General features: G+C 40.2%; 1 protein-coding gene across 1 annotated transcript in view; it reads left to right on the top strand.

Annotated features, from left to right (window-relative positions):
- The window catches only part of LOC134746927 (fatty acid synthase-like), a 37,014-nt gene that overhangs the window by 5,684 nt on the left and 9,006 nt on the right, over positions 1-22,324 (top strand). Inside the window, exons 5-26 of the mRNA XM_063681499.1 lie at positions 552-668; positions 1,880-2,043; positions 3,461-3,603; positions 4,950-5,150; positions 6,358-6,544; positions 7,979-8,141; positions 8,899-9,068; positions 9,620-9,771; positions 10,883-11,066; positions 11,782-11,930; positions 12,822-13,003; positions 13,491-13,610; positions 14,427-14,536; positions 14,862-15,052; positions 15,494-15,651; positions 16,012-16,287; positions 16,912-17,029; positions 17,472-17,636; positions 18,380-18,486; positions 19,505-19,655; positions 20,001-20,172; positions 20,542-20,651. Coding sequence (XP_063537569.1) covers positions 552-668; positions 1,880-2,043; positions 3,461-3,603; positions 4,950-5,150; positions 6,358-6,544; positions 7,979-8,141; positions 8,899-9,068; positions 9,620-9,771; positions 10,883-11,066; positions 11,782-11,930; positions 12,822-13,003; positions 13,491-13,610; positions 14,427-14,536; positions 14,862-15,052; positions 15,494-15,651; positions 16,012-16,287; positions 16,912-17,029; positions 17,472-17,636; positions 18,380-18,486; positions 19,505-19,655; positions 20,001-20,172; positions 20,542-20,651 — 3,490 coding nt within the window. The remainder of the gene's footprint in view (positions 1-551; positions 669-1,879; positions 2,044-3,460; positions 3,604-4,949; positions 5,151-6,357; positions 6,545-7,978; positions 8,142-8,898; positions 9,069-9,619; positions 9,772-10,882; positions 11,067-11,781; positions 11,931-12,821; positions 13,004-13,490; positions 13,611-14,426; positions 14,537-14,861; positions 15,053-15,493; positions 15,652-16,011; positions 16,288-16,911; positions 17,030-17,471; positions 17,637-18,379; positions 18,487-19,504; positions 19,656-20,000; positions 20,173-20,541; positions 20,652-22,324) is intronic.

Genomic DNA, 22,324 nt, shown 5'->3' with positions numbered 1-22,324 from the left:
GTTCCATCGGTTTGCCGCTGTCTCTGTCATATTTCGCAAGAAAGAACGGGAAAGATCATGCGCGCCAAGTGTCCATTTTGATCGAATTTTGTCGATTTTTATTTAATTTAAAAACTTTACCCTACAATATCGAAATTACTACGCCTATGAAATTACTATTTAAGTTAGGATTGTTTTTTCTTCTTTTTTTGTTTATAGTATCACATAATAAATAATCGAGTAAAGTTGGATTAAAATTCCGAGTTAGAGGTTACTTTGGGAATTAATTGTATCGAGCGAAGTGTCATAACTCGTGTATCGGAAGCTATGATATTAAAGATAATATAGTCAAGAACTACATATATTTTTTCCACGTCTACGAATATCAACGCCTCTTAGAAAAACATGATCATATAAGGAGATTTTTCGCCTTCTGGCTCAGGGAACCGCCTTAAGACAAAGTTTAGTTTTGCGAGCCATATACGTGCTCATCAGAGGAAATTGTAAAGGTCGCCGTTGTCGGACACGATATGGAGGACTATATACTGATTTTTGTTGTGTTTTTTTTACAGAAATATAAAATTATGCAAAGATGGTAAAACAAAATCGTACGACAAAGCAGCGGACGGGTGCGTCAAATCTGAAGCCATTAACGTTCTGTTTTTACAGAGAGCTGAAGACGCTTTAAGGTAAAATTATTATTTTTCAAACATTACGCATATCATTTTATTTTTAACGCTGATGCGTCGATGGACGCAGCTCCATGTCTCGCGCTTCACGTGGGTATAGTCTGCATCTTTTCAAATTACTTTTTCGTCTAAGACGGTAATCTGTTAAACAAAAGCCTTTGTTCCTTTTGGGTGTCCCGTTGTGTACCATTGAGTCTGAGCGCGTACTATGGCGCGTGCCATTGTCAGAGTACCGTCTTAGAGGAAAAAGTCATTTGAAAAGATGCAGACTATTTAGTCTGCATCTTCTGAAATGATTTTTACGTCTAACGGGCCAATTCTAACAATGATCTAGATATCAACTAGATATCCACTAATAGATATGAAACAGTAACGATAACGAGATATTTAAGAAAGTCATGTCAAATTTGACATTTCCGCGATTCCGAATGTCCTCTTGAGCGATGTCTTTAAGATTTTCTTAAGATATTACTTAGACGTCCAATGGATATCTAATGGATATCCCAAAACGTCACAATAATTGTAGCGTGAAATGACAATTGGTTTCTCGAATCGAACTGCAAAAGATAACTAGTTGAGAACTAAACTATAACGTATCTATTAGATCTCGTATTGTTTTCGTATCTAGTAATTATCACGTTGTTCGAATTGACCGGTAAGACCCTAATCTGTTAAACAAAAGCCATTGTTTCTTTTATGTGAGCGGTCGGCCATTGTGTTCCATTGTTAGACACAATGGCACGCGCCGTGGCACGTGCCCATAGGCAATGGCACACAATGGCCGACGTATCGTTTTCCGTTTCACGAACGAAACGACGTCGGTGCCGACGCTTGGCCACGATCGTAAGGCCCGACGCGACGGCAGGATAAGTGTTATAAGCGCTTAGCTAGGCGTCTTTGAAAGGAGTTCTGTTTCTGCATAGGATAGGTGTATTATTCTTTAATAACAGTTCTATAAAAAATAAAAAAATAAAAAAAGTTTATTTAACAAAAAATTATACATTGTTTTATTAACCTATGATCTCCACACTAGGCTAGGCCTGTCTTGTGGAGTCAGTTGAGACAATTCCAATTTTTAATTAACATCTTCCTACGCTGAAGTTTTGACATTGTGCTAATACTAGGTGATACATATAGCTTAAAGTATTATATAAAAATAAAAACTTAATCTATACAAGATAAATCACAATTTCTTCAATAACACATTCTAGAATTTACGCCGAAGTCGTATCCGCCAAGACAGCATATTCATCTCTGGACAATACTGGCACTTTCAAGCGGACACCCGATGAAATAACAAGATTTTTAAAGGAGTTTTATGATGGAGTAAAAGTATCGCCTCGGGATGTCGACTACGTCGAAGGTTTTGGTGCAGGTAAATGTGCCTAAATATATCTTTAATCTAGTTCCTACGCCAATTCTCGTAATTAGTTGCCAAGCGGACCCCAGGCTCCTATGAGCCGTGGCAAAAAGCCAGGATAACGCGAGGAAGAAGATGATGATATCTTTATAATTTAATAAATGTTTTAAATTATTAAATAAATAATATGATTGAAATATCATTTTAATCTCGGTGTACGTTCGAATTTTCCTGATAGTCTAATCCTACTTATCATACATGCGTTCATGTTTTAATGTCATGAACGCATCATTTGTAAATTAAATTGCTTCACGTCACATTGCAGTTTAAATACTTACACGTGGGCACATTTTTACATATTAACATTAATTAAAATTAAGCTTAGAATAAATATAAAAGTGGAAAAATACTGCCTTGGGTGAGACTTGAACTGACGGCCTCTGAATTAAAATTTATAATTATGTACCTATTTAATTCATGTTATGTAAAAATATGCCTAGCGAATTAATCGGTTTAGGTTTTGGTCGCGTGGTACGGTCGGTGCCCCAACTTAAGTAACCAAGTTGCCACAATTGTTGTTTGCGACAATTTCATTTTAGGTGCTTACATTTTAATTAGATTAGTTTTTTTAATGTAATTTAAATGTCTGTGTCTCACGAAAGTTTTGTTATTAAGAAGAAAAGAGAAACATGCATGCATGCTACGTTGGTCATTACACACGAGGCGATATTGTGCGCGCAAGCTAGCGATTGCGCAATAAGAAAGCCGATGTGTGTAATGACCAATACACACGCGTTTTATACGACATTTTTCAACACAGTTGAGAGGAAAAAAACTTTCATATTAATCAAATTTTAATTGTTAAAACAGTTAGTAAAAGTCTAAAATCTGCTGTCATACTGCGTGCCACCTCTCTCGCGGGCCCCGCCAGTCCGGGTTGTAAAATCTACTCGACAAATTTAAGAAGGCTCCGTTTCCATACATATTATTAGCAATCAGTTACCTTCTTAATAAGAGTCGGATTAACATTCATTACCTAACAAGTACTATAACATAATGAAAAAGCACGCGTGTAGGACTATGAGCCTAAAAGCGGTACAATAACTTGCATGTTACGAGCAAGTGTGTTGAAAAGTACATTACGATACAAATGCGAAAAGTAGGAAATTCGCAACGAATGGCGGCACCTACATTAAAATTTAAAATTAAAACACGACCGAAGGGAGTGTTTTAAATCGACACGAGTTGCGAATTAACTATTCGCACATGTATCGTACAACGTTTTACAGTACATATGGCCCTTTAAATTTTCGTCGTAGGCACTTAAGTGCTAATTGCCGCACTAGTGCAAATTATGTTTTGTTTTGTTTATTATTACCTACCAAAGTAAGCTTTTTCAACCCACTGATGTTAAACTGTTTATTACTTTTAGCTGACTTGGAAACCGACGAGGCAGAACTGGTGGCGATAGATAATGTATTTAGCCCGGGTCGCACCGAGCCCCTTTACGTCGGCAGCGTCATGTCAAACGTGGGCTATTGTGAGTCCGCGTCGGGTGTAGCGGCCATTACTAAGGTTAGAAACTAAGGGGTTATCAATTAATTACACCACACGTTTAGGGGGGGGGGAGTCAAGAAAATGTGACATGTTGTCACAAGGGGGAGGGGGGAGTCACAAACTTTGTGACGTCACATTAAGTTATTTAAATTATTTTATTCGCTGTATAGTTAAATAACAAGTTTTTGGAACGATAATCGTTTAATTTTCTTTCCTAATCTGTTTTGGGTTATGAAATTATTAATATTTCTTTTGTCAAAAATATTTTGATAAAATATTAATAATACTTATTTCGATTTGCCGATTTCATTGAAAAAATGTGACGTCACACCAGGGGGGAGGGGTTTGCCAAATGTGACCAAGTGTGACAAGAAGGGGGGAGGAGTTAAAAAACCTCGAAATTCGTGTGACGTAATTAATGGATGAACACATAGCTTTTTTCAAACTAAGCAAAGGTTGTAGTATGGAAAAGAAGTATATCTTAAAATTAAAAATCTTACAGGTACAAACTTTTATTTCATGCCGTGTTTACTGTGGGCAAGTGTGGGAAGAATCTTGGAAGCAAAATGTAGCCATCAGTACCCGATGTTTGATTGGTTTATGTAAATTCTAAATAAAAATGGCTGACATTTCCATTTTGGCATATACGAGTATACCTCTGTCTGAAAGCGTTATCCAATGAAATGGAGAAAAAAGACTGGTGAACAAAAGATTATGCATTAATCATCGGAACTCCATTATAAAAAATACTTTTTTCTACTACTTATTTGTAGATGCTATTAAATGACTGCCAGTGATATCGAAAAGAAATGCGGCACGCGGGGCCCCGGCGCATCATGGGATCCTAACAGGAGTGGTTTTAGGGATTTTCACACAATATTATACAACAGTTTTTTTTATTCTGACTTTTAGGTATATCTACAAACCAATATTTATTTTGATTTTATTTATAATTTTAGGTGTTTGGTGCTGTCATTAATTTGTAGAGTTAGTTCTATTTTGTGTTATTATTATAGTATCCCGTGCATTTGCCCTCGGAAAGCAACATTTGCGGAAGTGGAGCTGTTGATAAACATTATAAAATGGGTGGCCATCTAGTAGTTCTTTTTAGGGTTCCGTAGTCAATTAGAAACCCTTCTAGTTTCGCCATGCCAAAGCGCTGCGAAGGTACTCCTTTATGCTTATAATGTACATGATACTTACGTACTAATAGCCCCCGTTTAGGTTATTCTGACAGACTGGTAACTACAGAACCCTACACTGAGCATGGCCCGCCATGCTCTTGGCCGATTCTGTTAATAATTATTGTATTGGCCAGGGCATTTTTTCTTTTTATTTTCATAATTTTGAACACTATTTTGCAGGTTCTTCTAGGCTTCCACACTGGTGTTCTAGCAGGTAACCTCCACTACACGCAGCCGCGGGATGATGTAGAAGCGTTGCGTGCCGGCCGGCTTAAGATCCTGAGCGACCACAAGCCCGCAGGCCTCTACGTCGCCGTCAACGGTTTGTCGGTGACTGGCGTCAGCTCACACGTGCTTCTACGAGGATATTACTGCGCTAAGGTATAACCACTAAGCGAACAATACACACAAACAAGCGTGAGTAGGTAATGAGATCGCATCAATATCAAAACCATAACAGATTTTAAAATCTGAATATTTCTTTATTTCTTGGCTAAATTCTGTAATATAACATTTAGTACTTTCGCGTTTTGAACACATATTAAATCACACCTACACAAACAAATACACTTAAAACACACTTGTCGTCGGGTAGTCACACAAATCTCTGTTTTGAAATATTTTGCTGGGACGTCAGTTAGCCGCGACCACGACCAGTCGCAATCGTAAATAAAGGTAACAAAATGAATTCGCGATAGACCCGATTGTAAATGTGATTTGATATAAATTCTGTAACTTATCTAAAGGATTCAGTTTCACGACTTATATCTGGAGCTCAAAAACAATACAAAAGGTAATCACGGTCCATATCCCGGTCAATAAGGAGTTACAGAATTTAGCCAAGATAACAATCGTACATCGACATTATCGACAAACGCTAATCGAAAAGAAAAGACGTGTCGGGATGACAGATGCAAGTTGCAACAACACGTGATCATTGCCATACATTATTTCGATTGGCGTTTTCTATCGACGCGTCTCGCTTAGATAGGCCCCCAGGGTGCGTAGACAAGATGCCAGGTAGTTATCTCTCTCTATCACTCTTCCATATTCAACGACGACGACGACAACAACGAAGAAGAAGAAGAAGAAGACGTCGACGACACAACAACACAACACTCACTCGGATGACGCCTACACAGGCACGAAGCACACGCCAGCCTAAGCTGCCGGTCGCCTTCACTGCGGCCCCGAAACCTGGCCCCGCTCAAACGGTATCACCAGGCTAGGGGTTGCGGGGTTGGATAACGGCCGGTAGCGATAAAGCTGGCTTACACCGGATCGCACAGTCGTCCTCAAATCGACGACGGAAGACCGCCCCACGAAGATGGGGCGCGAAATGGATACAGTCTCCGCAACAGGGATGTTGAAGAGACCCCTCACACCCCCCCAAAGGGGTATCGAGAAGATACAACTAACTAACTCTTCCATATTTATGCGACAGGGACAGTCGCGTTTCGTTCGCCACGGAGCGTTAACGATTGGCATCTTGTCTACGCACCCGTGTGTCCACTAAGCAAACAGGAACCGTTTCGATTTATATAAAGAAATATCGTATATATATTTATTTATTTGTGTATATTTACAGGACCTGTCCAAATATCGGAGCTCTATTCCACGATTGGTTTTGATTTCGGCTCGTACGGATTCTGCTGTACAAAATATAATCAATGATTTGAAGTCACGGCCTATAGATGCTGAAGAGTTGGCGTTGATTCAGAATATACACTCATCGAAAATAAATGGCCATTTGGGCAAAGGATTTGCTGTCTTAGGTAAGTTATTTTTTTGGCATAGTAGTAGTAGTAGTAAATCACTTTTTTGTACAAAAAAATATGGTTAACATCAGTGGCGTAACTAGGGGGGGGGCTAGTTACGCCACTGATGTTAACCATATTTTTTACTCTGCCCCCCGGCAGAGGGGGCAAGTGCCCCGGGCGCCATCCAAGGGGGGGCGCCAAAATGGGCAAAAGGCAGCAGCAGGGAAACTTTCGTCAGCCATATCCTCTAGCTACGCCCCTGTTTAACATGCATTACATGCAATTGTGCATGTATAAACAGTATTAAAATATTATATGATCAAATTAGTATTCAAGGATTACAATTAAAGGGCTGGGCAAAAATTATCTATTTACGAATAACCGGGAAGATAACTAAATCATCTTATATTTGAAATAACTGAATAATCCGTCATTTGTTATTTTGAATTTATCTAGATCAGTTGTATTTTTATCTAGATAAATTAGTTGGGATTTTAAACAAGACAGTAGTACAGTCATGTAGAACTAGAAGTGGTCGGGCATGAAATTGCAATAATAATTTTCTGATTTTATAAGCAATGTACGTGTCATTCTATACATATAAATTTATTATTATAAGCTTACTTCAATACCTAACAAACGAGGTCAGTTATCTTCATCTAGATAATTTATCGAAATAAAAAAGTTGTTAACGCACTATTTGTGATTGAATTTATCTTCGAATAAATTTATTTTAAACGATTTTATTTGAAATAATTATCTAGATAAGAAATTATCTAAATAACGCCCAACTCTGGTCTCACTTGTATTCTTTCATAATTTTATATTGCAACCACGGTACAGTATAGATGTCAATTATAATATATACAATCTCTTTATAAATCTTATTATATATCTTTGTTTTCTTAATTTAAAATTGTGCGGGGTGGCCTTAAGTTGAGATAAATAAAATGTACCTAGCTACGGTTAAAAAGATTTTAAAAAGGCACCTCAACTTTCAATTGATCTTAAAATTCTTCGCTTGTTTTACTCTGGCCTCCACCAATGAACAGTTGCCAGTTACCACACGTCCAGATAAGAAGAGATGGATATACAAAAAACCGGACAAGTACGAGTCGGACTCGTAATCCGAGGGTTCCGAACAAATTTAACTTATTTTATATTTAATATTTACAAAATTGTAGTTTACATGTTTTTTTCTGTACTTGGAGTATAAGACGATATTACTTGCCAAATTTCGTAGTTCTAAGTCAACGGGAAGTACCCTTTAAATTTTGCTTCCGGAGAGTGTCGAAATATAGGTTTTTTCAGCATAAACGGCCGTATCTTTTTTAAGTTAACTTAGAAGACTTAGAAGGATGCTAGAATTGTATGTGGGCGGCTCGAGGTTAGGTAGCCTGCTTATCATCATTGTGTGCATAGACTTTCTAATAAATGATTGTTTTCCAGATACAGACAAAGAATCTAAAACTATGAGCTTGTGTGAACGAGCTGCATACTTCGACGGCGGCTCTCGACCGCTGTGGTTCGTGTACAGCGGTATGGGTTCGCAGTGGACCGGCATGGGCGCGCAGCTCATGCGTATACCTATCTTCGCTGCTGCAATTGAACGGTAGGCCTATTACGCAGCGTCTTTATTATCATCTAGCCTATTTCGGCCACAGCGACTGCGTTTTACCGCTGAGAGCGTCGCTGGTGCGCTCTCAGGTGACTGACATAGATAATTTTTGCAGCGAATGTGCGACCACACTCGCTGCAGGTCAACACCCCTTCGACATAATTGTATGGCCACAGGTGGTCTGGCCTTTAGCTCGTCGCGCTTAGCTCCGAGTTCTGTGCGCCGCCTAGCTTTTCAAACTGACGCAGCTGCGTCTGCACAATATGCCTCCAACGTGGACTGTCACTGGCTATAGGCACTCCCATGTCGTTGGCTCTATATGAGCGCCAGCGCAGCAGCGCAGCGTCTTACGTAAATAAACGAACAATTCGCGAACGCGAAGCGAAGCAGGCCCACGGCGTTCGCGTTCGCAACGAGATCGCCCACGTAGGACCACTTCTATAGGTATCAAAGGATTGATTCACCCCGCACCGCACCGCATCGCTTCACTTCGCGTTCGCGTGTTGTTCGCCTACGTAGTACGCTGCGTAAGTTTATAGATACAGAATTATAGACGAGGATATCAATTACGCGCGTTCATTTCACTCTGACTTTTCCGAACAATTAATGCGAGCCCACGAGCGAGACGTCCGCACAAAATAACAGCTAACTGATATGATTCAAATATCGGTTTAATGTCAGGTGCACCTGACCAAATATAACTCTTCTACACTAACTCTTTGCAACTACTAACTTGTATTATGTTGGACAGCTGTCAACGAGCACTGGAACCGAAAGGCATCGATATTGTACACATCATAACGTCGCCAGATGAATCGATCTACAATAACATTCTTCATTCATTCGTGGGTATTGCTGCCGTCCAAATTGGCCTGACTGATATTCTCTTGCAACTGGGATTGGTTCCGGATAAGATTATAGGTAATATTAGGAAACAAATTTAATAATTTTATGTAAATATTTATTTGGTGACCGAAGAGCTGGCGGCTTCCTCGCACAACGTATCAGCATTGCGATACAGCGAGGAAATGCCGCCAGCATCCTTGGTACAATGCCTCAAGGGCCTATTTTAGATTTAAGCTAGTTATTAATTTCGTTTACGTAGTACCACTGTATATATCTTGTATGCAAATAAAGAGGTTGATATTTATTTTAAGAAGAAAGTAAGTAGGTATACAGTTAGGTGCAAAACTGTCCGAATAAGTAGCATCTTAGTAAAATGTGGAGAAAATGATATCGATCAAAAGTATACGTACCTACATGATTAATACAAAATAGTACTCCTTGGAACTCCTTTTTTTAAACAAAATAGGTCATAAAATCCGCTGCCGTAGAGCCGGCACGTTCCTTGCTCAACGGCTTGATATAGCAAATCAAAATGAAACAATTGGCTCATGAAGGTTATATATTATGTTTACGTACCAGCCTTGTGGCCCTTGTAGGCCTCAGAGGATAAAATGACAACATTTCAGGCCACAGCGTGGGTGAGCTGGGATGCGCCTACGCAGATGGCTGCTTAACGGCCGAGGAGATGATTCTATCTGCTTACAGCCGAGGTCTCGTCTCCATCCAAACACCCTTCATACGGGGCGCTATGGCCGCCGTTGGTATCGGGTTTGAACAGGTAAGTACAGTCAAGTTCACGAAAACATCCTTACAAGCCAACGTACCAAGGACACTGACAATAACGTGGTGTATAATCGCAATCCGTCCCTGTCCTTATCTGGTTCGTGCATAATTTTAAATGGCACCTGAGCGCGGGCTAGTCTAACGCTAAAAAAACTAGTGTAAGCGCGCTCTCCGATAGCACGCCTCTGTTACGCATGTTGATGACACATTTTAGACTGGTTCTGTAGCGTTCGACTTGCCGGCACTCAGTAACCGCAAAGACCACACAGCTATGGAATATGTTTTCCCATTAGTTCATTTTAAACCTTATTGAAATCTTCATAGAGTGGTAATTCAATAACCGGTTAAAACGGCCCTGCCATTTTTTTATGCTAGTAAGTAGCACTTGCGTTTTCACTTAACAATAGACAAAGGATAAGCCGAAAGGGGACTGTTTGAAATCTAAACACTATTTGAACTTCGACCGTACCAGTACGCAGACGGCCTAAGAGATGATCTTGAGTACATACAGCCAAGGTCTCGTCTCGATACAGACTCCCATTTCAATCTAGGTCCCTCGAGAACCTTTAGAGCGAGTGGCGCCACGCATAATCATCCCATTGAAAACTTGCTCACCTATTAATAACTAGCTTTTGCCCCCGACTTCGTCTGCATGAAGTTAGTAATTTAAATAGCTTATTTTTTACCAATCTGCTTGTTATCGATTTCCCACACAAACTCCCACCCCCTTTTTACCCCCTTAGAGGATGATTTCGGGGATAAAAATACCCTACGTCCTTCCCCGGGACTCCAACTATCTCTAATACCAAATTTCAACTAAATCGGTTCAGCGGTTTAAGCGTGAAGAGGTAACAGACAGACAGACAGACACACGTATAGTATGGATATAAGCAATACAATACTCGTACAAGCACATTTTAACAATCTTTGATGACGTTAACAAACGGTCAGTTGCAACTTCGTCCGAAAACAAAACATGAGTTATGTATTTGATGCATGAGTTATGTATTTGTATATGTCAGAGTTTTCCATAAGTTTTCTATTTCAAATCCAACGTACCTTTAATACCTACTGTCAAATTAATTAAGGAATCTCTCACCCGTTAGGTCTCTACGATGTGCCCACCAGAGATCGAAGTGGCCTGCCACAACTCGCCAGATTCCTGCACGCTCTCCGGCCCCGCGGATGCTATGACCCAATTCGTCGCACAGTTGACCGCTGACGGAATTTTCGCGAAGGAGGTCCCTTGCTCTAACATCGCGTATCATTCTCGATACATCGCCGAAGCGGGTAACTATAGTGCATTTAACTCTAAGGCCTTGGTCTGACGAGATGACGAGGTCAACCTGCAATCAAGGCCTAATGAAGAATCTTATTTTTATGGGAAATAATTGTAGCCCAAAGTAACACCTTCCGACTATAATGGTGCCCACCGTACATAACAGCCGTAACAGGCATTGGAAGACCAGTTCGAAGTTTTGTTGAACTTACTAACATTATATGGATCAAAATGATGCGAAATAAATAATTGAAGTTGAAAGTTATTCATCAGCAATATTATTAACTAGCGACCCGCCCCGGCTTCGCACGGGTGCCATGCTGATGTATTATACATATAAACCTTCCTCAGGAATCACTCTATTAAAAAAACCGCAAAATCCGTTGCGTAGTTTTAAAGATCTAAGCATACATAGGTATAGACATCCATCCAGACAGCAGGAAGCGACTTTGTTGTATACTATGTATAATATGTGTTTGTTGTATACTAGCGAACCACCCTGGATTCACACGGGTAGTAAAGCGTAATCGAATCAGTTTTGGTGCGGCACCTAGGCTAGCCCGCTTGAATTTTTCGCGCGAAAGTTTACATTTACGATAACTTTGAGAAGTTAGGGCGTATAGATCTTGGCTCTACATGAGATCTTATAACTTTTTGACAGTGCGAACCTTATGGTCTTATCTTGGCAACATTTTACATGAAAATGTTTTTGGTTTAATATTACAGGACCAGGACTTCTAAAATACTTGAAAGAAGTAATCAAAACTCCGAGACTCCGCAGCGAGCGTTGGGTGTCAACCTCGGTACCGCAGGAGAGATGGGGCGAAGAGATGGCAAAGTATTCTTCGGCTGAGTACCATACTAACAATCTTCTGGTAAATACTATTTATAGTACGGGTACCCCTGCGATTACTGATTGGATGCCATTATGAATGTTAGATGACAAATTCAATGGAGTAGCCTAGTTATTTATTTATTTAATTTTTCTAAAACCTTTTAATTTTTCACTTAAAGTCCAGTTCGTAATCATTCTCTACGTTTACTGAAATTTTAGAGGATAGTTACGACCACTTTTCAAACCAAAAGTAGTCTTTATTTTCCTCCTTGCTTACGTAGCTGTAAACATAGGTACAGTCAAGTGTCAAAATATGGATGCACTCATCATACTCAAAAATATGTCCTATAGCTCTTATGTCAGCGAATTATAGAACTATGGGACATATTTTTGAGTAAGTTGTATGCACCCATATTTTTACACTTGACTGTACATAAAATTACGCAATAAAATTTAGTATAATTTTAATATTCAGAGAGGAGAGTGGGTAGGTACTACGTTTTTATTGGAGAAGCGGTTACGTGACTTCATCCCCTTTCGTCTTATACCTCGGCCAGACTATGCTCATCGCTCTGCTGCCCGCGCTGCCGCGATGTTGCCCGCTCCGGCCACACACTGCCCTACTCGCGCGATTAATCGCGACGCTCCATACTTCTATTGCCGGTCCTTTGACTCGCGCCAAAAAATCGACAAAATAGGGAGCGTTGGGCATGACGGGCGGGATGACGAGTAGCGCAGCCACACTACTACTTCCCTCGCTACTTCCCATGCCACTTGTCGAGTATGTGGCCGAGGTATTAAAATATCACTGTCGCATGGTCACTGCTCTAGTGCTACGTGATGTACTTACCTAGCTGGTCCATGTTTATAGGAAGAAATATTGATACCATACCCATGATACCCACAACTTAGAGGTCTTCGGTTGTTTCAGAACTCGGTGCTCTTCGAAGAGACATCGCAGCTGATCCCTCGCGACGCGGTGCTGGTGGAAGTGGCACCGCACGGGCTGCTGCAGGCCATTCTCAAGCGCGCCATGCCGAGCTGCACACACGTGCCCCTCACGCGGCGCAAGCATCCTGACAACGCGCGCATGCTACTCGAAGCAATAGGACAGTAAGTTGGAGAATGAAAAAAATCCGCTTTTGAAAAATCCTTACTTCTAAATTAAATTGATTTATACGACAATTTAATTACATATTCACAAAATATAGAGTCAACCCAAGAAAAGTGTGCAGAGATTTTGACAGCACACGCAGTGCAGATGTTATTTTAAACGTCAAAGTTCTATGAAATTATGACGTATTAATAACACTGGCACTGCGTGTTCTGTCAAAATCTCTGCAGACTTTTATTGGTCTAACTCTAGTATATATATTGTGTATTTGTATAGGACGGTAAACAAGATTTTATGAACAAGTGTTAAATTAAACCCAAAGCCGAAGGCGAGGTTTGTGAGGCAGCAAATAGTCCCTATTTTAATGTCCGAAATGGTCTTATTACCTTAACAATTTATAATGATCTCAGCAGAACTTTATTAATAAGGTAATAAGACCGTTTGGACATTTTCTCGTTTGATTGTGTGTATGGTTATATTTTTCAGGTTATTCATGGAAGGATATTATCCTGACATACGTCACTTGTATCCAAAAGTGGAGTTTCCCGTCTCCACGGGCACTCCTCACCTGTCTCCTTTAGTGGAATGGGTTCACCAGGAGAAATGGTAAGAAGACAACTGATTAAGAGGAGGCATAATAGGCTAATCAAATTAGATAAATAGGTAAATAAATATTAGAGATGTTAAAATGTGATTTACCTTACAAGTTCTTATTCTTAATAACGACCCACACAAATTGTATGATACAAAATCTTGCATGTCAGCATGTCGCGGGCGACTTCCAGCGCCGATCTTCCGATAGTTCCACCAGTGGCGTAGCTAGGCGTGGGCGAAGAGGGCCCTCGGCCACGGCCTCGCGCCCGAAGGGGACTCGCGCGAGGCCCCTTCGGGCACATTAAAAGAAAAGGGCCTCGCAGTGCAGATGCAACTTCGCCTAGTGCTAGATTAGTTCACGTTACGCCACTGAGTTCCACCGATACGAAGTTATTCGAGATAATTTTGGACCATATAGTTTAGGGAGCTTTTAGCTTTTGAACTATAATTAAGTGGTTATACGGTATTAATGTAAACTTTGTACTACTCAAGTGATAAATAAAGTAAAACTAATGGTAGTGAGTGAGTGAATAGTAAGTGAAGGGTACACGGAAAGAACGTGTCTAGTCACTTTAGTAACATTTTGAGTAATCGCGGTTTTATAATTTGGAACCATGTCAGAATGTATGGTAATTCCGAGACCAGGTCTTTATTAACTAAAAAATTTGTGTTACATATATTATACAGTGGTAGCAAAACACATAACTAATAGTTCATTAGGAGCTCTACGTTTTGAGATGAAAATCTCATTTTCCGAAAAAAGTGACTAGACATGTTCTTTCCATGTTCCTTCAAGTATAAGTACCTAATTCGCTTTTCAATTTTTAGGGATTTGGCGCAGTATGCCAGTGCAGTGAGGACGTCGGCAGCAACTTGCACTTTCAAGATAACCCTACATGATGACGAGTACGCTTATCTGCGCGGACATCGGGTAGGAGGTAAATATTACTTATTTTATAAGAAAACTAGCCTCCGTCCGCGACGCGACCGAGTAGAAGTTGTTTTCACTCCCACAGTGGTCGAATAAAAAAAACCTTTTCTTATTGAAGCTACAAGTTAGATTGTGCACTGTGCAGGTCTTTAAGGGCCACTTGGGCGTTCCAGGGTTAGCCAACTAACTCCGAGTTAACCGTTTAACCCTGTATAACTAAAGAATGGTTAAACGTATTTCAAGACTAATTCTTCATTAGCACACTTTAATGCATGAGCAAAAAAAGAAAAAAAATTCTCCAGATTGAATAAAAAAAACTGAACGTTTGACAGGAAAAACGGTATTCCCGTTCGCCGCTGCGCTAGTATGCGCATGGGATACACTGGCAATGGTGGCGGGCGTTCCTCGTCGAGTGACGTCCATCACATTCAACCAAGTGGAACTTTACTCGCAGCCTATACTGCACGACTCGCGACTGCTGCGTCTCACCGTCTCACTGCATCGTGGGACCGGCCGTTTTGAGGTGATCTTCCCTACTATACTAGTATAGTTATTCGCCCCAAACTGAGAACTAGCGGTTCGCCAAAACTATATTATAGTCTGCATCTTCAAATGACTTTTTCCTCTAAGACGGTAATCTGTTAAACAAAAGGCTTTGTTCCTTTTGTGTGTGCCGTAGCACGCGCTCAAACTCAATGATGCACAATGGGCGACCGCACACCCAAAAGGAACAAAGGCTTTTGTTTAACAGATTACCGTCTTAGAAAAAAAAGTCATTTGAAAAGATGCAGACTATTCTGCCGACTGCATTACTGCCGCAAATGTCAAAAATCCATTGACATTTGAGACAGTAATGTAGTCTGAAACACGCGAAACCCTTCGGCCAAAAGGCGCACTCGATGGTTATTATTTTTGTGATTTATTTTTCTAATAATCAGATAATACTCGTACATTTTTTTATTAGATTGACGACGGTATCACAAAAGTGGCTTCAGGTTATATCACGTTGAAGAAATCTGCTCCATCAAGCATTACTGATAGTGAAGAAGATTCAAAGGAAGACATTAAATTTGGAAAGAAGGAAATTTATCAAATTTTGAATGAGAAAGGTCACATGTACCGGTGAGTTCTTTAGTGTACCTAAACTTAGTATATTTTAAGTAATGCGACAAATACGAAAAGCAAGTTAGTATTTTTACGTACAATATTATATTACGTATTTACTTCGCGATTGGCGTTAGCAATTGCACCCCGGATTTATTTATTTATTTATTTAAGCCTTTGTTTTTCCTTAAATATTCCTTTTGTATTTTACTATATTGACGACCCCTGTCGGGTATAGGCCTCCATGTCTTTCCACCTTTCTCGGTCTTTTGCCTTGATTAGCCAATTTTCTCCAGCTGTAGCTATGATGTCCTTGGACCACCTTGTTATTTCCTTTTGCCATGGGCACCCCGGATTTACCTTTACGTTAATCCACAGGGACGAATTTCAAGGCATACGCGAAGCAAACGCATCCATCACGGACGGTCTCGTGACCTGGACGGGGCGTTGGGAATCATTTCTCGACACAATTCTCCAGTTTAACGCGCTTCAGGAGTACGCGCTCCAGGACTACGCGCTCAGCCACGACGCACGCGACGAGCGCGTACAGCCGTCCTTTATACGCGAGATCAGTATCAACACAGACCTCGCTAAAACAGTACAAGTGGACACTGATTTAAAGGTTACAATTAATAGGATACATGACTATACGAGGTAAATAAACAAGTATTATAGTAATTATAATCACAAAACTTTCGTGCGTGATTATAATACCATTGCATATAGACTCCTCCTAAACATAAGAATACTTATAAATTGTAATTGAATTATTTTTCTTTGTATCCGACGATCGCTATAGGACAAGTAATTGCTTAATTGTATTCTCTTACATTAACAACGAACATTGTATTGCGAAATAAATAAACTAAACTAAACTAAACTAAAACGGGTCACTTCATATTAAAAATGACCAAAAAACTTACTCGCATTAGTATCACTATATATTCTCATTTTCTATTGGTGTGTTCAAAGCGTACCTTTGAATGTGCGCGGCGCGTAATCGTGAACCTTATCGATGCACGCGTATTGGCACCGAATAAATGTGATGTTTTCAACTAAACGTACCACATTGTCGGTTGTCCATATGGTTGATTTCAAATTGAAGCTTTATGGAAATAGCGCCTTTTTGACAACCGACAATAAGTACCCTTATGTTTGAAAATTACACAAAGTATAGTAACGCGCCAGTTGACGTGTTTGTCTGTAAAAGGGTTAAATTTATCGTTTTTTCCGTAGGCAATCAAATTAAATAGTATTAATTAATTCTAATGCTTGCAGATGTGGCGCTGTTACGTTTAAAGGCATCAAGTTTAATCGCATTGCCAAATCGGGCCAACGTTCTCTTGTGTTCGATACAAAGTTAGAGCCGAGGTTACGAGTCGGAAGTGAATTAAATGTAAGTCTTTAAGTATATAAATAAAATTATCACAATATATGACTATCAATACACAATGTATAATTATAGCTTGACAAATTCGTACCTACGTGACACTCCCGCCGTGGTCCGCGGTTGACGGGGGACAGCGGGGACGAAAGACTGACGCCCCCGCTGCCCTACCTAAGCAAAGTTAATATTATACGATAGGTCCTCCTAGGCGATGATAAGTATACACGTAATTATTTATAGGGTACTTAAATATATATACATACATAGAAAACATCACTAATTTGGGAAAAAAATTTTCGTACTCATCACATAAAAGACAAATTCTCCTACCAGAATTAAAACCCAGGACAACTGGCGTACCTACTAGTTAATGTATTCTGAGCAGGTTCCGACACGCACTTGGCCGACTTCTATTAATGATTGTTATGTAAAATTACGATGTTACATTCAGGGTGCAGAAACTGTAAACGGAAAAGTGCTGGAAAATGGGAAAGCGCTGAAAAATGGAAACAATTCGGAGAATGGGAATTTCTTGGGACATGGAGACGTTGAAAATTTCCATTCTTTGCAATTTGTGGACGCTGCCGCGTTACAAGATGACAGCATCTCAGTAAAGGTTAGAAAGACCTAAGTATATCAATTTACTTTTTTTTATACTGCGTCAGTTGGGCTTTGCTCTAGATCTGGAATGACATCCGCTGTGCCGTGCCCTACCACACAAAGCGAGATAACATTCACAGTGCCCACATCTCTTTTGGACGTAGCTTAAGGACATACCTGGGTTCGGGTACTGAATAATGACACCCACAACGCACTAGAGCTCAAAAATGACTCCACGGTTATTGTACCGCGACCAATTTTGATTTTAGCAACTGCGGACGTGATATGTGTCAGATAAGAGTTAGTTAAGGTGGTTAAGGATGACTCACGCTAGACCGGGCCGTGCCCGGACCGAGGCGTCCGACACGTCATTTTTTATGACGGCTGATCGGTCATCACGTGGTGCTTTCCATTAGAAACCGAAGCGCCGGAAGCTCCGGCCCGGCCCCGGCACCCCGTGAGTCAGCCTTTATATGGACTGTTTTTCGAAGTCAAATATATGTATTGAGAGCTTCCTCTATAATCGTTATCCTAGTTCACAATCGTACTATGTAATAACGACAAAAAATTGTTCTAATTAGTACCATAGTGCACAGACAAAAAGTTGTTATTACAACCAAATTATCCGCGTTATTAGTACGACTGAATTAGGTTATCGATATGTGGCTTTCCATCAGAGAAGGGTCCTGAAACATGAAGCATAAGGACCCTTTTCTGACCCTTTTCTGATGGAAAACCACATGTTGCTTACTGATACAGGTGCACTTCGCTGGTCTGAACACTAGAGATCTTCAAACAAAAGGACTGCTTAAAGATAATACCAGTGAAGTTGGTTATGGAATGGATTTCAGTGGAATCGACAAAAAGTAAGTGCTCAAGATACCTAAAGGAAGCTCATTAATATAAAATATATATATATTGCGCGTTGTAATATATAGATCCTTCTGAAAGACGGCACACCGCTTGCGTGACGTGTCCGTGCACGGTTACAAATTTTAGCGCACACGCACGTTCGATGTTTGCCTCTCTTTCTAACAAATACAGTTGCACTTGAAGCTTTCTAAGACTCGACCCATATAAAATGTAACGTATGTATGTACGTATGTATTCAGCCTACAAATGTCTTACTGCTGGGCAAAGGATCTCATCTCATTGGGCTAAAGCACGGCTAAAGTCCCCACGCTGACCGAATGCGAATTGGGGACTTCACATACAACTTTTTTATTTCTTCGCGAATGTATGATTTCCTTACGATATTTTCTTCCACCAAAAAGCTAGTGACAAAAGTTTAGTATCAAATGGTATTACGTATATTGTTCCGAAACTCATTATTACGAGCCAGGATTTGAACCCACCAACCCCAAATTGAAAGTCGAACGTTGAATCCACTTCGGCACCACCATGCCTATATAAATCTAGCTTTTGCCCGGTCTGCGTGGACTTAGTAACCGCAGCTAAAGTAATAATAGCGCCTGGATAAAGTCTAATGGCAATCATTCAATTTGAGCATAATATATATGCTTAATTGCTTACACAAATTGTCAGGCACTTCATTAATTTTCTCAATTTCACCCCGCTTTTGACCCTCTCAAAGGATGATTTTCGGGATAAAAACAATCCTATGTCCTTCTTCGGGACTCAAACTATCTGTATGCCAAATTTCAACTAAATCGGTTCAGCGGTTTAACCGTGTAAGGTAACACACAGACAGACAGACACAGACTTTCTCATTTATAATATTACTAGCTTTTGCCCGCGACTTCGTCTGCGTGGAATTAGTAATTTGGGTACCTTAATTCTTAAACAAATCTGCTTTTTAATCCAGACAGACAGACAGACTTTCGCATTTATAATATTAGTATGGAAGTATGGATAACATTTCAGCGGGTCTCGAGTGATGGGCCTGCTTCCCGGCGGCGCGTCGCGCCCGTCAGTGCGCGTACGGCGGGAGCTCCTATGGCCGGTGCCGGCGCACTGGAGTCTCGAGGACGCCGCCACCGTGCCATTTGCCTACGCACACGCGCTCTACTGCCTCGTGAGTCTAGCTTTACCGCCTTTACCTAACAATATCAATATCTTTCAGTCGAAGTTGTAAACTGGTTTACATTGTCATTATTATTTTGAACTGGCGACCCGCCCCGGCTTCGCACGGGTGCAATGCTGTTGTATTATACATAATAAACCTTCCTCTTGAATCTCTCTATCTATTTAAAAAAAACCGCATCAATATCCGTTGCGTATTTTTAAAGATCTAAGCATACATAGGGACAGATAGACAGCAGGAAGCGACTTTGTTTTATACTACCTACCTATGTAGTGATGTGTCATAGCCACAATAGTTAACATTAACAGTGATATCCATTATCCACCATGTATATAGGCCATCAGAACGCCGCTGGCGCCGCAGTCGACGGTGCTGGTCGGGCGCGGCGGGGGCGCCACAGGGCTCGCCATCATAGCGCTGGCGCTGCACTGCAACTGCCGCTTGTTTGTCGTCGTCGGCGGTGTCGACAAAAAGCGGGTTTTGCTGAAAATATTCCCGAAACTTAACGGTTAGTTACAATACAAATCCTCTATATTACACCTCAAAATAAATTTACAAGGGTTCTTGTGAACGTTTTTTTTTCAGCCGTTGTAAAAAATACCTAATTTGTCTGTTTACGTACTTATTTATATAGGTCATAAATATACAAAAAATGCTTAAAAATATTTGTGGCGTTACCCACTATTAAACATTAACAGAATTTTTAAAATTAAATGGTAGCTCATTATTGGGGTCACCTCGATTTCTGTATGACCACTTTTACAAGCTTACTTATTTGCAAACCACTTTTCAATCACAATTGCTATCCGATTTGGCTATAACGTGTGTCAATTATCTCTGCAGTTAACTATTTACTAATATAATTATGTTATTTCAGCTGATGACATCATATGCTGCCGAAACGACAACTTTGTGGAGCGTGTGATGCCAGCTACCAATGGACGAGGTTGTGACTATGTCATATGTGGGAGAGGGGATTACAAGGATGTGAGTTAAGGGCATGTTTATGTTTACAATGTTTACATTAAGGTTACATTCGGATGGCGACTGGAGATGCGCGGCCACTTTTTTCAATAATCCATCAACTTTTTTGTTATTTTTACTCAAAATCACGAGGACTATCGATTTAAAAAGAAAAAAAATGTGTTCCCAAAAAATTTCAGTTTTGTAACGCATTTTGTATAGACCGTTACAAAACTGACACCCAAAATTTGTATGAAAAACTGGGGACACTTTTTTTCTTTGTCTTATTCAAAGTAACTTCTCAGTGTCTTTACTAGTTTTAAGGCCCGATTTACACATTGATTAGTGTTAAGTACCTACGCGATCATACATCTAAAGGACCTATCGCGAAACACGCATATTCAAGCGATAGAGACTATATAGAGGCATAAGTATAACGAAATTTCGATTTTCGTGTTTCGCGGTAGGCCCTCTGCTGCTTGTGTTTAGCAAATGTACCAAGTCGCACTTTACACTAATCAATGTGTGATTCGGGCCTATCTAATGCCACTCTTTTATGTCCTAAGTCCCAGAAGTTTTAGTTTTATTTTTCGATTTGGAACCGTGACTAATAAAAAAAACCGGACAAGTGCGAGTCGGACTCGCGCACCGAGGGTTCCGTACTTTTTAGTATTTGTTGTTATATCGGCAACAGAAATACATCATGTGTGAAAATTTAAACTGCCTAGCTATCACGGTCCATGAGATACAGCCATGACAGACGGACAGACGGACAGCGGAGTCTTAGTAATAGGGTCCCGTTTTTACCCTTTGGGTACGGAATCCTAAAAAATTGGAATTAAGGCCTCTATACGGACACGAAGATATATTATGATAAACATAATATGTGAATTTTGTTTAATTAACAGCCGAAGGTGTTTTGTAGAAATTTAATTTTACCTATTAATTATTCCATATTCTATTTTACTGTTTTTTGTCTTAGGCCTATTTAAACTGCTCTGCACAGCTCGGATGCACTCTGGACATTCATCGAGTGAATTTAAACGAAAACTACTCGTTCAAGATGTACGCCTTGACCCGTGAAAGATCTTACTTCTCCGTTGATTTTTCTGGTCTTTTTGAGCATAATGAGATAGAAACTTTCAAGGTTGGTAAACTCGAATCTCTAGACCTACTTTACTGAGTTCTAAAAAATAGAAAAGCATACACCCTCACGTCTGTCACTGCAATCCAAGAGTGACTGATTGATCACTATACATACAAACATTATCTACATAATTCGACCACAATCAACCATTCTATAGCCCAGTCCAGACGAGACAATTTTTCGCCAATCTGATTGAATTGTCCGATCAAATCAGGCCGTGCAGACAATTTGGCTCGCCGATTTCGACCGCTAAATATGACCAATTTTTACCGATAAAATGGTGGTGCGGACGCAAGAATACCAATTTGTGACGCTAGTATTTTCGTTCGGGGGCATTTTTTTAACTTTGAGGGCTCAAATATCACCATAATCTGAAATTTGGTGATTAAAATGGAGATTGACGCCAATTTCATTTATGATCAAATCAAATCGGTCGATTTGATGATCTCGTCTGAACTCCACTAACCGGTTGGTGATTAAATTGGAGATTGACGCCAATTTCGAGGCAACTTGTGACGTATTTTCTTTTGGGGGCATTTTTTTTACTTTG

This window comes from Cydia strobilella, chromosome 13, assembly GCF_947568885.1.
Source record: "Cydia strobilella chromosome 13, ilCydStro3.1, whole genome shotgun sequence".
Classification (NCBI taxonomy): Eukaryota; Metazoa; Arthropoda; class Insecta; order Lepidoptera; family Tortricidae; genus Cydia; species Cydia strobilella.
This window is presented reverse-complemented; position numbering and strand designations above follow the sequence as displayed.